The 17,444-nt window shown below is 38.7% G+C and overlaps 2 protein-coding genes across 4 annotated transcripts; both read left to right on the top strand.

The window, feature by feature from the left end:
* The first annotated feature begins 727 nt into the window (after positions 1-727).
* Positions 728-6,762, top strand: LOC126628815 (ARF guanine-nucleotide exchange factor GNOM-like). The gene is made up of 4 exons (XM_050298653.1): positions 728-885; positions 1,005-1,127; positions 1,757-2,584; positions 2,731-6,762. Exons 3-4 carry the CDS (start codon positions 1,850-1,852, stop codon positions 6,403-6,405), a joined length of 4,410 nt encoding a protein of 1,469 aa, XP_050154610.1. The 5' UTR covers positions 728-885; positions 1,005-1,127; positions 1,757-1,849; the 3' UTR covers positions 6,406-6,762.
* Positions 6,763-7,879: 1,117 nt separating this feature from the next.
* LOC126629276 (ARF guanine-nucleotide exchange factor GNOM-like) lies at positions 7,880-13,993 on the top strand. Of its 3 annotated transcripts, none has more exons than XM_050299248.1 (3): positions 7,880-8,066; positions 8,831-9,671; positions 9,825-13,993. In XM_050299248.1, the coding sequence occupies exons 2-3, from the start codon at positions 8,937-8,939 to the stop codon at positions 13,500-13,502; spliced, it is 4,413 nt and encodes a 1,470-aa protein (XP_050155205.1). In that variant the 5' UTR covers positions 7,880-8,066; positions 8,831-8,936; the 3' UTR covers positions 13,503-13,993. The 3 variants fall into 3 exon arrangements, with proteins under 3 accessions (XP_050155205.1, XP_050155206.1, XP_050155207.1); XM_050299249.1 differs by having other exon boundaries at positions 7,880-8,141; XM_050299250.1 differs by lacking the exon at positions 7,880-8,066 and having other exon boundaries at positions 9,572-9,720.
* Positions 13,994-17,444: the final 3,451 nt, after the last annotated feature.

The following is a 17,444-nucleotide window of genomic DNA, read 5'->3' as shown; positions in this document are numbered from 1 at the left end:
GAAGCTTTTGGAGGAGGCATTGAACTTGTAGAAGATTGAGTTTGTGTCAAGCCTACATTACAAACAAAGAAAACATATTAATTAGTAGCAAGAAGAATTAAAGTTGAAAACCATTTAATAACAAATTTACTAAAAAAATTAAAGCATATCTTTCTTGTTTTCTCTTCTTCTATTTCCTTGTAAAATTGAAGCATATCTTCCGTTAGTCCTTGTAGAAGTTTACTTCACCTGCCCTAAGCCAACCACTAGTACACACTAGTGCCTCCATTATTTTAGGAGTCAAGGATACCCTAAAAGGGTTCACAACCCTCCTCCCTAGACTAAATGCATTTTCACTAGCAACAGTAGAAGTGGGGGTTACAAAGATATTTTGGCTATTTGTGAAAGAATTAAACTCTTTTGTGTTTGATTTCCACAATTTTAAGAGATCAAAGTCACCAACAACAATGCTAATATAAGTAGGGTATTATTTTCAAATTATTGGAATATTATAAATATGTGTTATATAATTATGTATTATATAAATTATAAATTATATTGTATTTTCGGTATGGTACGGTAATACCGTGGTAATGGTATCCATTACCAATACCATACCATGATATTTCGGTACGGTACAATACCGTACCATTACCGATTGGTACAAAAAATTTGGCACAAAATCGGTATGACACGGTTGGCAATTCGGTTGGCATGACAATTTGGCAAAAAAATCCACCCCTACAATTATCATTTCAGACCCAAAAAAAAAGCCAAACTAATAAAACACGGTGGAATTCTTCTTCTTTTCCTTGTTTACTTTCTTGTTCATTTCTTTTCTTCCTCCTCGAGATCCTTGGCCGGACTCTAGGGATTCGACCTCGCTCTTCCATTTTTCCAACCAAGGTAAATTCTTCTCTCTCACGCAACTTCACTCGCATGAAATCTCCTTCGCATTCCGAATTTTTATTTTTTTTGCATTTTTTTTTTCCTGATTTAATGGATCGCGCCGGATCTGTTACCAGAGAAGTGGAGCGGTCGAACCCGAAGCTTGCAGTTGTGCTTGAACCGGTGGGGGAGAGGAAGGAACCGGATTCGGGAGGCGTCAGGCTCGGGATCGCCGGCGAGGTGGAAAGCAGGACTGCTTGGTAAGTAGCCAAACGAAAATTTGGAATTTGAATTTTCAGTCTCTGCTAAATCTGATGTTTGGAGAACATTTGGCGTCCGAATTTGGGATTCAGCATTGGAAGGGCCAATGTTGAAATCAATGGAACCAAATAGAGCCAATTTTAGTTTATTTTTTCTTGGTGTTGGGGGGGGGGGGGGAGCTGCTTAGTGTTTTGTTTTAGGTTTTAAGTTCTGTTTAGATTCAAATCTTTACTTTTTCGAATGGAAATTTACGAGTAATTTTCCGTTGCTTGAAATTATAGTTTTATTGAACTGATAGTTGGAATTTAAGTATGATGCATACCACCTGACTATGTTTTTATTAGTGAAGGTAGTGTAGGTTTTAAATGTTGTTTATAGTGTGTTTAGATGGTATGTGTACATGTAAAGACATATAAATTATAGAGCGAGACGGGAAGTTATGGTTGTGATATTGGTTACAGTGGCAATGAGGGTGGGTGCCGGGCAGTCATGGCTGTTGAAAATCAGCGGTAGTGGTTATGGTAGTTTAAATGTCTGCATATGATATGATTACGATCATTTTGAATTACGCTTGTTGATTAATTGTTATACTTCAGTTAGCTTACTTGGTATGTTGAATTTCAACTAGGTATGTGTTGCCTATGCTTCTTCGCCTTCTCTATATAGAAGGTGGTAAATACAGCTAGAACTTTGGTTCTATTCAAAAGAATATTGTTCAGAGATGGGGCGTCTAAAGCTGCAAACTGGCATCAAGGCAATTGAAGAAGAATCCGAAGACTTTGAGGCAACGAATTCAAATAAAGCTACATTGGCATGCATCATCAATTCGGAAATAGGTTCTGTATTAGCGGTTATGAGGAGGAATGTAAGATGGGGTGGGCGCTATATATCCGGTGATGATCAGCTGGAACACTCTTTAGTCCAGTCTTTAAAGGCATTGCGCAAGCAAATTTTTTCATGGCAGCATCAGTGGCATACCATTAATCCTGTTGTGTATCTCCAGCCATTTTTGGATGTGATTAGATCGGATGAAACTGGTGCACCAATCACTGGCGTCGCCTTGTCATCTGTTTATAATATCTTAACACTTGATGTGATTGATCAAAATTCCTTAAATGTTGAAGATGCCATGAACTTGTTAGTTGATGCCATCACTAGTTGCCGATTTGAGGTCACCGATCCTGCATCAGAGGAAGTGGTATTGATGAAGATATTACAGGTTCTTCTGGCTTGCATGAAGAGTAAAGCATCTGTTATGTTGAGTAACCAGCACGTTTGCACTATAGTGAATACATGTTTCCGTATAGTTCATCAAGCAGGAACAAAAGGCGAGTTGTTGCAACGGATAGCTCGCCACACAATGCATGAACTTGTTAGATGTATTTTCTCACACCTTCCTGATGTTCACAACACTGAACCTACACTGTCAAATGGAAGCACTACTAGAAAACAAGAGGTACTGTGACTAACAAAGTTTGCATGCATTAGGTCTTAAGCTTAGATGTGTTCTGTTGATTATATAGTGTAAACTTATTAATTGATGCGCAAGTGTCCAATGTTTAGAACTTCTTTGTGAATCCGTGGTTGTTTTTTCTTGTGCAGATTGCCGGCCTGAATAATGAGTATGCTTTTGGGAGTAGACAATTGGAGAATGGCAATGTGAGTTCTGGGTATGATAGTCAGCCATTATCCACAAGTCCTGCATCAAATGCTTCTTCAGGCCTGGTAGCACCTGGGATTGATGAAAATGCACTCGCGGTTTCTACTGGGAAGGAGGCTGTTCAATATGATTTGCATCTCATGACTGAGCCATATGGGGTACCCTGCATGGTGGAAATATTTCACTTTCTGTGCTCTTTGTTAAATGTTTCTGAGCATATGGGAATGGGACCTAAATCTAATACCATAGCATTTGATGAAGATGTGCCTCTTTTTGCCTTGGTTTTGATTAATTCAGCTTTAGAGTTGGGTGGATCCCACATTCAGAATCATCCCAAGTTATTGAGTTTAGTTCAAGATGAATTGTTTCGAAATCTTATGCAGTTTGGTTTGTCAACGAGTCCACTTATTCTTTCAATGGTGTGCAGCATTGTTCTTAATTTGTACCACCATTTGCGCACTGAACTTAAACTACAGCTTGAGGCTTTCTTTTCTTGTGTGATATTGAGGCTTGCACAAAGTAGATATGGAGCTTCTTATCAGCAGCAGGAGGTTGCTATGGAGGCTCTTGTTGACTTCTGCAGGCAGAAAAATTTCATGGTGGAGATGTATGCTAACTTAGATTGTGACATAACATGCAGCAATGTCTTTGAAGAACTTGCTAATCTGTTGTCAAAGAGTGCATTCCCTGTCAATTGCCCTTTGTCTTCAATTCACATTCTTGCTTTGGATGGCCTTATTGCTGTTATTCAAGGAATGGCCGAGAGGGTGGGGAATGGATCCGTTTCTGCACATACGCCAGTGAGTCTGGAAGAGTATACTCCGTTCTGGATGGTGAAGTGTGACAACTACAGTGATCCTAGTAATTGGGTTCCATTTGTTCGCCGGAGGAAGTACATAAAGAGAAGGCTAATGATCGGAGCTGATCATTTTAACCGTGACCCAAAGAAAGGACTGGAGTTCCTCCAAGGAACATATCTGTTGCCCGACAAACTTGATCCACAAAGCGTGGCCTGCTTTTTCAGGTACACTGCTGGGTTGGACAAGAATCTAGTTGGGGATTTCTTGGGAAATCATGACGAGTTTTGCGTTCAGGTTCTTCATAAATTTGCCGGTACCTTTGATTTCACAGATATGAACTTGGATACTGCACTCCGACTGTTTTTGGAGACATTTCGATTGCCTGGAGAATCACAAAAGATACAGAGGGTGCTTGAAGCATTCTCAGAGAGATATTATGAGCAATCACCACTAATTCTAGCTAACAAGGATGCTGCGCTTTTGCTGTCATATTCACTCATAATGCTCAATACAGATCAACACAATGTTCAGGTAAAGAAGAAAATGACGGAGGAGGATTTCATTCGGAATAATCGGCACATCAATGGAGGCAGTGATCTTCCTCGAGAATTCCTGACAGAGCTTTACCACTCAATATGCAAGAATGAGATCCGAACAACTCCAGAACAAGGTGCTGGTTATCCTGAAATGACCCCAAGCCGGTGGATTGATTTAATGCACAAATCTAAGAAGAGTGCTCCATTTATCATGTCTGATTCCAGAGCCTACCTAGACCACGATATGTTTGCTATAATGTCTGGCCCTACCATTGCTGCTATCTCTGTGGTGTTTGATCATGCAGAACATGAAGAGATTTACCAAACTTGCATCGATGGATTTTTAGCCGTTGCAAAGATTTCAGCATGCCATCACCTTGAAGATGTTCTGGATGATCTGGTTGTATCTCTCTGTAAGTTTACCACCCTTTTAAACCCATCATCTGTTGAGGAGCCTGTGTTAGCCTTTGGTGATGACACAAAAGCAAGAATGGCAACTGTGACTCTATTCACAATTGCCAATAGGTATGGTGATTACATCCGCACAGGTTGGAGAAATATTCTGGACTGCATCTTAAGATTACACAAGCTTGGTCTTCTTCCAGCTCGTGTGGCCAGTGATGCAGCCGATGAGTCGGAGTTTTCTGCTGACACAGGGCCTGGGAAGCCTATATCAAATTCTCTCTCTTCTGTTCATGTACCTTCCATAGGCACTCCTAGGAGATCCTCTGGATTGATGGGTCGGTTTAGTCAGCTCTTATCTCTTGAGACAGAGGAGCCGAGATCGCAGCCTACTGAACAACAACTTGCTGCTCATCAACGCACCGTTCAGACAATTCAAAAGTGTCATATTGACAGCATATTTACTGAGAGCAAGTTTCTGCAGGCTGAATCCCTCTTACAGCTTGCACGCGCACTGGTTTGGGCTGCAGGACGACCCCAGAAAGGGAACAGCTCTCCTGAGGACGAGGATACTGCAGTTTTCTGTTTGGAGTTGCTGATTGCTATTACCCTAAATAATAGGGATAGGATTGATCTTCTTTGGCAGGGAGTGTATGAGCACATATCGACCATTGTTCAGTCAACTGTGATGCCTTGTGCTCTGGTAGAGAAGGCTGTTTTTGGACTTCTTCGGATTTGCCAGCGGCTGCTTCCCTATAAAGAGAACCTTGCTGATGATCTCTTGAAGTCCCTGCAGCTTGTCTTGAAGCTTGATGCTCGGGTTGCTGATGCTTACTGTGAGCAAATTACACAGGAAGTCAGTCGCCTTGTGAAAGCAAATGCCTCTCACATCAGATCCCATGGGGGGTGGCGCACAATTACATCCTTACTCTCTATCACAGCCCGGCACCCTGATGCTTCTGAGGCTGGGTTTAATGCACTGTTCTTCATTATGTCAGAAGGAACCCACTTGTTGCCGGCCAACTATGTTCTGTGTGTTGATGCTTCAAGGCAGTTTGCAGAATCTCGCGTTGGGCAGGCAGAACGATCTGTGTGCGCACTTGATCTTATGGCAGGTTCTGTTGATTGTTTAGCAAGGTGGGCCTGTGAGGCTAAGCAAGCTGTGAACGAGGAGGAAGCGGTGAAAATGTCTGAGGATATTGGGGAAATGTGGTTCCGACTTGTTCAGGCACTAAGAAAAGTTTGTTTGGACCAGAGAGAAGATGTCAGGAACCATGCTTTGTCGTTGTTGCAGAAGTGCTTGACGGGAGTGGATGGGATCCCTCTTCTACATGGTCTCTGGCTACAGTGCTTTGATGTGGTGATCTTCACAATGCTTGACGACTTGCTTGAAATTGCACAGGGACACTCCCAAAAGGACTACCGCAACATGGAAGGCACTCTTATCCTTGCAATGGAGCTCTTGTCCAAGGTGTTCTTACAGCTACTTCCTGATCTATCGCAGTTAACAACCTTCTGCAAACTATGGCTGGGTGTTCTCAGTCGAATGGAAAAGTATATGAAGGTGAAAGTTAGAGGGAAAAAAAGTGAGAAGCTTCAGGACCAAGTACCCAAACTACTTAAGAACACATTGCTTGTGATGAATTTAAAGGGAGTGCTCGTGCAAAGGAGCGCTCTAGGAGGTGACAGCTTGTGGGAGTTGACATGGCTACATGTCAATAACATTGCTCCATCCTTGCAATCTGAGGTTTTCCCTGATCAAGGTTCAGAGCAGCCCGAGACTAAGCTGGGTGAAAACAGAGGTCTAGTTTCGGATGAAAAGGGTAATGTACTTCCAACTGAAATGGCGTTGCCAGAAGTTTCTGGCACTGCAAATTAGCTGCTTGTATAGTTGTTTGCAACTAGAACTGGTCCTGTTAGTGATCCCGAATACTTAGTTATTTTAGGAGGCATCCTGTTATGAAACTTTTATGTTACAGAAACTTGCAGACGACATCTTTGATTGTTTTTTTTGTAGAGCTGCTAGATGTGGATTATTACAGAGGGAACTGATATACATACTAGTGTTTGAAAAACCCCGCGGATTGGTCGTTTCTTTGTACTCATCTTCGTCTTCCTTCATTTGCCTCCAGATAATTCTGTTGCAGTGTTACTCTTTGCCTAAGGGTAGCTAGTGAATCCATCTATGTTTCTGTACTGCCTTGTTCATCGATGTACAGAATTCAACGATTGCTGACTCGTATTTTTACTCGGCATCTATCGTGCCATGTTCGACATCGATAATTCGGATTTCGTGCATCGCAAATTGGTGGTTCGTTCTAACTTCTACTGATGTGGTTGTTTGAAAGATGTTCGGTTGCGAAAGTTGGTTTTTTATGATGCAGTTTTGAGTCTTGTGTGGTTACTGTGGTAGAGGAGGTATTAGATTACGGGCAATACAGCTCTTCCCCCAGCACTTGAATTCAACTTTTGACGCTTTCACAACCAGATGGGTTCAACAATGTGGGAAAAGACCGAAAAGTCATATTGAATGAAAATAATGGTGCTTTTTATTTTTTATTCAATTAAATTGCTTCGACATAATTATTTTAGGGGTGTGATATCCAAACATCATTTTTTACTTCTCCCACGTCTTTTTGATTTTTGACCGTCGAATCAGATGGATTGAAGAAGATCAACGGACATAAATTAACAAGGGGTATGTGAGAAGTAAAAAGGGATGTGTGGATAACACACCCCTTATTTTAAAAACCATCATTCTAAGCAAACTACAAGGTTACATCATTTTTTTAACCCACTGCATTTTGAGTCCAAACTCTCTTCTTTTCCGTTAACGTAAATCAAGTTTTACGAGGCAACCATGTTACGCTCCAAGCTTCCTTGTTTCTTAAACCTGAGCTTGGCCTTTTCGTTTTGAGCCCTCAGGCTGATTTACAAAATAACATGATATATTGAATTTAGCCGTATCATAACAAGTTTATAATTATGAATAAATCAAAATTAACATAATACTAATGAGAACTGTTATTAGCATTTCAAAAATTTCATTTTATACTTCTGTGTATTTTTTTTTTTAATTATAGAAAGTTTAAAGTGTCAAATGAGATTTTTAGAGTGTTAATAAAAATTCTCATACTAATTATTATACAATTTTGTAATATTTTTCATTTTATATCTTAGAAGTCTCAAATTTGACCGATAATATTTGTTTTGAAGGGCAACAAATTTTCTTTTTATTAAAACAAAAAAGATTTTTTTAATGGGCATCATGAAAAACGAAAGAAATCAGACGGTCCACATTTGAAGAGACATTTTATTGGAAGATCTCATTGCTTCGAAAAACAGCGAAAACCATATAATCTGACAAAACAAACAGCGGAAACCATTGTTTTACAGTTCACTAGGACATCTGGTACCAAGGTGGTTGGTGAACGGGTCGAACCCGAACTTGACAATTAGAGCCGGCGACCGCCTCGCAACCGGACTCAGAGGCTTCCGGCATGAGATCGCCGTCGACGTCGAAAGGCGGGAATCTTCCGGGTTAGTGCTCATATGAAATTCGGATTTTGAATTTTCCTTTTCTCACTGAGGCACCCAAACTGTGGGATTCGAAATGTTAGAGATCACTACGAATCCCCACTTTCTTTTTTTACTCCCATTTCTTTGGGAGCTGCTGATTAGCATTTGTTTAGTTTCAAATTTTCTAATTAGAATCAAATCTTGGGTTTTTGGAATATGGATTATATTAGGCTTTTTATCAAAAACAGTCCTGAGATTTGCATAACACATCATTTTGATTTTGAGATTTAAAATCAATAGAAGTGGTTTATGAGATTGTGCAGTATCCATTATTTTGACCATTAATAGGTACAACACATAACTTCGGTATATGAGATTTGCATAATACATAATTTTGGTCTTTGAAATTTGCATAACACATAACACTTTGCTCTCTGAGATTGTCTATCATCCATCATTTTGGTTATTCTATTAGAAAGCTCAGGTTTTTAATGGAATGACCAAAATAATGGATGATAGACAATCTCAGGACCACTTCTAATGATTTTAAATCTCATTACGGACCAAAGTTATGTGTTATGAAAATATCAAGGACCATTTTGGCTAAAAAGGCCATTATATTATTACTAGAATCGAAATTGTCGAATAAAGGTTTTATGAAGATTTATAATGTCATTGAATGATTCCAAGGCGGTCGTGATTGTTCGAATTTGGTGCTAATAGTTATGAACTTCTGGGTAGTTTCATTGCCTGCCCGGTTAGCTGATATGTTCGATTTCTACTAGGTATGTTAACCTTGGTAGATCTTGAAAGTATGCGATACCCCATATGCTACTTTGCTTCGCTCGGAGAAGTTGGGAAATACTGGTAGAATCTGGGTTCTGTTGAACGATGGGGCGTCTGAAGCTGCGAAGTGGAATCCAGGAAATTGAGGAAGAACATGGGGAATGTGATGCAACGCATTCTAATCATGCTACTTTAGCATGCATCATTAATTCAGAAATAGGCACTGTATTAGCGGTTATGAGGAGGAATGTAAGATGGGGAGGACGCTATGTGTCTGGTGATGATCAGCTGGAACACCCTCTAATCCAATCTTTAAAGGCGTTTCGCAAGCAAATCTTTTCATGGAAGCACCATATGCATTCCGTCAATCCTTCTGCATATCTCCGGCCATTTTTGGATGTGATTAGGTCGGATGAAACTGGTGCACCAATTACTGGTGTGGCTTTGTCTTCTGTTTACAATATCTTAACACTTGATGTAATCAATCAAAATTCCTTAAATGTTGAAGATGCCATGCACTTATTAGTTGATGCAATCACTGGCTGCCGATTTGAGGTGACTGATCCTGCATCAGAAGAAGTGGTATTGATGAAGATACTGCAGGTTCTTCTAGCTTGCATGAAGAGTAAAGCATCTGTTATATTGACCAATCAGCATGTTTGCATTATAGTGAACACATGTTTCCGTATTGTCCATCAAGCGGGAACAAAAGGTGAGTTGTTGCAGCGGATAGCTCGCCACACAATGCATGAACTTGTTAGATGTATTTTCTCACACCTTCCAGATGTTCACCATTCTGAACATGCATTGCCAAATGGAAGCAATACCATCAAGGGAGAGGTACTTCTAATATCAAAATTAACAAGCATTATTGGGTCTTAGCATAGAGGTGATCTGTTAATTCTCGAGAGTGAAACAATAAGTTAAAACCTGCAGATGTCCAGTCTTAAATACTATTCTTATTCACGAATATATGGTGTTTTTCTTGTGCAGATTGCAGGGCAAAATAATGAGCATGCTTCTGGGAGTAGACAATTGGAGAATGGCAACATGATTTCTGAGTTTGATAGTCAGCTATTATCTTCAAATCCTGCTTTGCATGCTTCCTCAGGTCTTGTAGAATCTGGGATTGATGAAAAGACAGCTGGTGGTTCTAGCAGGAAGGAGGTTGATCAATATGACGTGCAACTCATGGCTGAGCCATTTGGGATTCCCTGCATGGTGGAAATATTGGACTTCCTGTGTTCTTTGTTAAATGTGGTTGAGCATATAGGAATGGGTCCCAGGTATAATACCATAGCTTTTGACGAAGATGTCCCCCTTTTTGCACTGGGTTTGGTTAATTGCGCTATAGAGTTAGGCGGGTCCTCCATTCGGCATCACCCCAAGTTATTAAGTTTGGTTCAGGATGAATTGTTTCAAAATTTGATGCAGTTTGGCCTATCAACAAGTCCACTTATTCTTTCAATGGTATGCAGCATTGTCCTCAATCTGTATCACCATCTCCGCACTGAACTTAAGCTACAGCTTGAGGCTTTCTTTTCATGTGTGATATTGAGGCTTGTGCAAAGCAGGTATGGGGCTTCTTATCAGCAGCAGGAGGTTGCCATGGAGGCTGTTGTGGACTTCTGCCGGCAGAAAACTTTCATGGTGGAGATGTACGCGAACTTAGATTGCGACATAACTTGCAATAATGTCTTTGAAGAGCTTGCTAATCTGTTGTCAAAGAGTGCATTCTCTGTTAATTTGCTTTTGTCTTCAATTCACATTCTTGCTTTGGATGGCCTTATTGCTATTATTCAGGGAATGGCAGAGAGGGCAGGGAAGGGCTCAGTTAGTGCTGTTCAGGCTCCCCCTATGAATCTTGATGAGTATACTCCATTCTGGTTGATGAAATGTGACAACTACAGTGATCCGAATCATTGGGTTCCATTTGTTCGCCGAAGGAAGCACATAAAGAGAAGGCTAATGATTGGAGCCGATCATTTTAACCATGACCCAAAGAAAGGGCTGGAGTTCCTCCAAGGAACCCATCTCTTGCCTGACAAACTTGATCCTGAAAGTGTGGCCTGTTTTTTCAGGTACACTGCTGGGTTGGATAAGAATCTTGTTGGGGATTTCCTGGGAAATCATGATGAGTTTTGTATTCAGGTTCTTAATAAATTTGCTGGTACCTTTGATTTCCAAGACATGCATTTGGATACTGCACTGCGACTGTTTCTGGAGACATTTCGATTGCCTGGAGAATCACAAAAAATACAAAGGGTGCTTGAAGCATTCTCAGAGAGATATTATGAGCAATCACCACAAATTCTAGCTAACAAGGATGCTGCTCTCCTGTTATCATATTCAATTATATTGCTCAACACAGACCAGCACAATGTTCAGGTGAAGAAGAAGATGACAGAGGAGGATTTCATTCGGAATAATCGACACATCAATGGAGGTGATGATTTACCTCTAGAATTCCTTTCAGAGCTTTACCACTCAATATGCAAGAATGAGATCCGCACAACTCCAGAACAAGGTGCTGGTTATTCTGAAATGAACCCAAGCCGTTGGATTGATTTAATATACAAATCTAAGAAGAATGCTCCCTTCATTGAATCCGATACCAGAGCCTACCTTGACCAGGATATGTTTGCTATAATGTCAGGCCCCACAATTGCTGCCATTTCTGTGGTATTTGACCATGCAGAACATGAAGAGATTTACCAAAAATGCATTGATGGATTTTTATATGTTGCAAAGATTGCAGCATGCTATCATTTTGAAGATGTGCTCGACGATCTGGTTGTGTCTCTTTGTAAGTTTACAACCCTTTTAAACCCATCATCTTATGAGGAACCTGTTTTAGCCTTTGGTGATGACCCAAAAGCTAGAATGTCAACAGTGACAGTTTTCACGATTGCCAATACATATGGTGATCACATTCGCACAGGCTGGAGAAATGTTCTTGACTGTATCTTAAGATTACACAAACTTGGTCTTCTGTCGGCTTTTGTGGCCAGTGAAGCAGCTGGTGATTCTGAGTTTTCTGCTGACACAGGTCATGGCAAGGCCATAACCAATTCTCTGTCATCCGTTCCTATGCCCCCTCTGAGTACTTCTAGGAAGTCCTCTGGATTGATGGGCCGGTTTACTCAGCTATTATCTCTTAACACTGAGGAGCCGAGATCACAGCCTACTGAAGAAGAACTTGTGGCTCATCAGCGCACCCTTCAGACAATTCAAAAGTGCCACATTGATGGCATATTTTCAGAGAGCAAGTTTCTGCAGGCTAAATCCCTGTTACAGCTTGCACAGGCACTCATCTGGGCTGGAGAACGACCCCAGAAAGGGAGCAGCTCACCTGAGGATGAAGATACTGCAGTTTTCTGTTTGGAGTTGCTGATAGCTGTTACCCTAAATAACAGGGATAGGATTATGCTTCTTTGGCAGATTGTGTATGAGCACATATCGAACATTGTTCAGTCTACTGTGATGCCTTGTGCCCTGGTAGAGAAGGCTATTTTTGGACTTCTTCGGATTTGCCAGCGGCTGCTTCCCTATAAAGAGGACCTTGCTGATGATCTTTTGCGATCATTGCAACTTGTTTTGAAGCTTGATGCTCGGGTTGCGGATGCATACTGTGAGCAAATTACGCAGGAAGTCGGTCGCCTTGTGAAAGCAAATGCCTCTCACATAAGATCACAATTGGGGTGGCACATAACTACATCACTACTCTCCATTACTGCTCCGCACCCAGAAGCTTCAGAGGCTGGGTTCGATGCACTGTTCTTCATTATGTCTGAAGGAGCTCATTTGTTGCCTGCCAATTATGTTTTCTGTGTTGACGCATCAAGGCAGTTTGCTGAGTCTCGTGTTGGAGAGGTGGCGCGATCTGTATGCGCACTGGATCTTATGGCAGGTTCTGTTGATTGTTTATCAAGGTGGGCCTCTGACGCTAACCAATCTATGAATGGGGAAGAAGCTGTGAAAATGTCTCAGGATATTGGGCAAATGTGGTTGCGGCTTGTTCAGGGGTTGAGAAAAGTTTGTTTGGACCAGAGAGAAGAGGTTAGGAACCATGCTTTGTCCATGTTACGGAAATGCTTGACTGGAGTGGATGGGATTCCTCTTCCACATGGCCTGTGGTTACGGTGCTTTGACACGGTGATCTTCACAATGCTTGATGACTTGCTAGAAATTGCACAGGGACAGTCCCCAAAGGAATACCGCTACATGGAAGGCACGCTTATCCTAGCCTTGAAGCTCTTGTCCAAAGTTTTTCTGGAGCTACTACCCGAGCTATCGCAGTTAACAACCTTCAGCAAACTATGGCTGGGTGTTCTCAATCGAATGGAAAATTTTATGAAGGTGAAAGTTGGAGGGAGAAAATGTGAGAAGCTACGGGACCAAGTGCTGGAGCTACTTAAGAACACCTTAATCGTAATGATTTTAAGGGGAGTTCTTTTGGAGAAAGGTGACGTAGGAGATGATAACTTGTGGGAGTTGACATGGCTGCATGTAAATAAAATTGCACCATCCTTGCAGTCTGAAGTTTCCCATGATCCATTTTTAGAGCAGTCAGAGACTAAGCAGGGTGAATCAGGGCGAGTCTCTGATGCAACGGGTACCATACTTCCAACTGAAACCATTCCTGCTGAAGGTTCCGGCGGTGGAGGTTAAAAATGTTGTATAGTCATTGGAACCGGATCTGTTTTCTTTAAGGCATATTAGTAAGCAAGCACACATGGTCGTCACCATTTCGTAGTACAGAGGGAGGCGGTCTTGTTCTGGCAGGCTACCTCTTAATTTTGGCCGTAGAGCTGCAAGACACGGGATTTAGCACACAGATGGAACTGGTGGTCGGGGAAAACCCAAGCGGATCAAACTTTATCTTAGTAATCATCTTCAACTTCCTTCATATACTGTCTTCATCTCTACACTGTCCCTATAACTTTGTTGTATGAAGATATCATATATGTCGTGTTTCGGAGTAGGGTACTTAGGCCCCTCTTTTAACTCCCCACACCCCAATTTTTTGTTATGTCGAGAAAATCTGGTAGGGAAGGATTCATTTCTTGCCACAGAGTGGTGAAATACTTTTGTTTGATTTGTTTACAATGTACAGAACTTGAGATTGCTAGTTCTAACTAGTACTTTTACCCGGCGTCGAACTGTTTTTTGTGCTCGTCTTTGACATTGGTATTTTCAGGTTGATGAATCGCAATTTGTCGATCAAGTCAGTGCAAGAAATTGGCTAAAAACTGAAATGGTTATCAGACGGACTCTAAACTTGTAATTTGGTTTTATTGTCAAAATTATTTTCTTTTGTTGCCAACTGCCCTTCTTACTTTCAAAATTATACCTAATGACTAACGAGGACACTAGTGATGTTGCTACAAAAGTGGACATAAGTAGTGACGTGCTTAACAGTGCATCACTATTGATACTGATTTGAATATGCTCCACTGAGGAAAATAATAGTCACACGTTTTTTTTGTTATTTTTACTCGTTCTTCTGTATTTTTGGTTATCGAATTGGATAAATAAAATAAAACAACAAACATGAGTAAACATAATTAAGTACGAGCAGCTGCAGAAAAGAGAGAGATAAAAAGAAATATAGCAAACACGTAAATGAATTTGTTCCGTTTTAGAATGAAAGAAATTTTGACATCAATTTTAAATTGTCACATCAATCTTCAAATAAAACTTTGACAAATCATATTTGACACCCTAAAAATTCTCCTAAGAGCTCCTAAATCTAGAGAATGAAAAAGAAGCTCCCAATGTTTATTACTAATTTTTCAATAAGAATTATATTCTTATTCATCCACAATTATTACGACTGCTTAAACTAGAGAGTATAATCAAATTTTTTTTTTTAGGGAGCTAAGTTACTTTATAGTCTTTTTACTTAAAACTTAATCAAGAAATAAAGAGCATGATTGAAGTTTGAAGATGCTCTTACAAAATTTTAGTTTTCTTTTATTGTTTTATGTAATTTTTGTGTTGACTTAGAAGTCACATTTACACTACGTTAACCAACAATAGTCAACAATTATCATGAAGTTTTACTTTTAGCTATTCTTCAAATTGATGTTTTGTATTCCAAAACGACAATTAGATGCACACTGTGATATGCAAATATGATTTTTCCATCTCCGCAGTCTATAAAGAAGTCTAGCATTTGACCCACACCAAACATAGAGATGCAATTTCAAAATCTCGTGCGAGGATGAAAACTTTCATGACTTAGTTTTAGAAACTATCTTGAACAAAACATAAAGGGTAAAAAATGTATAAATGGGTTAATGTTTGGAACGTTGATATACTAATCTACACTACCTATTAATAAAATTCTCTTTGTCAACTAAAAGACGATGAAAATACTATTAGTCTTCTATCACAGGAAAAAAAATGTTGATGAGCAATAATGTAACTTCACAAAACTAAATTTTGTTGTTTTTTATTGAATCTCACCTAAATCTGATTTTAGCATATATATAATATTTAAAAATAAAAAACAAAAAACAAAAACCAAAAACCTCTCTTTCCAATCCCTCGTTCTCTCTCCTTTTTTTCTCTTTAAAAAAACTAAAATAAAAAATTATTCATACACAATGTGCGTAGGCATATGCTAATTGCTAATTACTATCTGAAGTTAGAGAAAATTTCTTATAAATTGTCCTTCGTTCATCTATTTGTCAACTCATTCTTCAATCAACTCACCATATTCTAATTGTTATTTTGAAAATTTTATATCTTAAAAATTTCATTTTACACTCTTCATAAGTATATTTTTCTTTTTAATTATAAAAAGTTTAGAGTGTCAAATGAGATTTTTGAAGTGTTAATAACTATTCTCTTTTTAATTTGTAAATTAGATTGTTACCTCTATTAAAAATGGTTTTTTTATTTTTTTTTCTCACGTGGCATAACAAATATAATTTTATTATTCAATTCCTATTCTCTTACGAAGAAAGTTGAGGTTCAACTATAAATCAATTTGCAATATAGAAAGTAGCCCGAGTTCCTTATAAACTCATGTAAAGTCTCTCCTCCCATCTATATGAGATCCATTTTCAACACGCCTTCAACACGTATGACAAATTTTTAAATCTAACGCGTGGATAACACTGGAGCACGTGCGGTCGTTAACTTTTACACGTGAGCCAACATGCTATGATATTATAAAGAAAGTTTAGATTCCATTATAAAAATTAATTGGTAATATATAAAGTAACTCAACTTATTATAAACTTATGCAAAATTCATCCTCCTATCAACGTAAAATTCATTTTCGACGACCCAGGAGATACTACATGGTATGTAGAACAATAGAAGGTCAGTTGCGTCCTTAAAAATGGTAAAAACCTGTCACATATCAGTGGCTAAAGTTTGGTCATAAGCTCACATCAACTTTCCAATGGACTGTCCGCAGTAGTTACTACATAGGCCCAGGCTTAGGACTGTCACGTTAGGTTTAACATTGGTAAAGCAAACAAAACCAAATACTCGAAATACGAACCCCAAATAAAATTTTTGAAAAATAATGAAAAGGGTATCAAAATTTTGAGTTTTAACTATAAAAATAAAATAAAAGATAAAGTAAATAGTATCAAGTTTGATTTTTTAGTGTAAAAATATAATTTTTCGCTAAAATAAACAGTATTGCAGGTTTTTCGTTAAAATTCTTATAAATTTTATGATACATATTTATTTCTTTGAAATTAAAATTGAATAGTAAGAGATTAAAATGTTCTTGAATTTTGAAGTTTGAAAAAATGGAATTCGCCTTTTTAAAGTAAAAACTAAAGCCGAAGCATCTAAAATTTGGTGTAAGATAGTTGGACCAATTGGTTAATAATCCTGATCATTTGGTATAATGGAATATATTAAAGTTGTGCTACTCAACCATCAAATTACATTTTTTTTTTGCTAATTCGAATTGAAGAGTAATATAAAAGAAAAATTAATGGAAATGACTTAAAAAATTTAAATTTTAACATTAAAAATAAAATAAAAGGTAAAATAAATAGTATCAGAATTGATTTTTTTAATGTAAAATTTTTATGAAAGTAAATAATACAAAAACATTTTCGTTAAAATTCTTTAATATAAAATCGATCTATTTCTAGATTGGCACTCACATTTTGACATTGTTTGGATACAAAACTATTGATATCACCTTTGACAATATTAATGGTGAAAATATAGGAGCATTGAGCAAGTAGCTGACATTGACAATTCAACATTATTTGATTTGATTAGCCGCCCAACTCGAGGTTTTTCTTCTTACAATTTGCAATGTAATATAAAGGGTTTTGACTTTTTTCAGATCTTGTTATAAATCGTTGAATTCATTAGTGTATTTGGATAACGGATCTTAAATTTTTGTGTTAAAAGACGAACAGGTCATATGACTCGTGTGACAATGTAGGCCATTCCAGTAAAATAAATTGTACGCCATTTTCAGTTTCAACCAAAGGCCAAAATAAATATACGAAGACCATCTCAGACCAAAGATTATAGGTCACTTTTAGCCCCAATTTGCAAAATTTGTCTCCATAATCAGCCCTAATTAAACTACAATTAAAAAAATTGGTAGACAACTAAACTAGT

The sequence above is a fragment of the Malus sylvestris genome, chromosome 7 (assembly GCF_916048215.2).
Source record: "Malus sylvestris chromosome 7, drMalSylv7.2, whole genome shotgun sequence".
Taxonomy (NCBI): domain Eukaryota; kingdom Viridiplantae; phylum Streptophyta; class Magnoliopsida; order Rosales; family Rosaceae; genus Malus; species Malus sylvestris.
The sequence above is the reverse complement of the archived record's forward strand: the minus strand, read 5'-3'. Positions and strand labels throughout refer to the sequence as shown.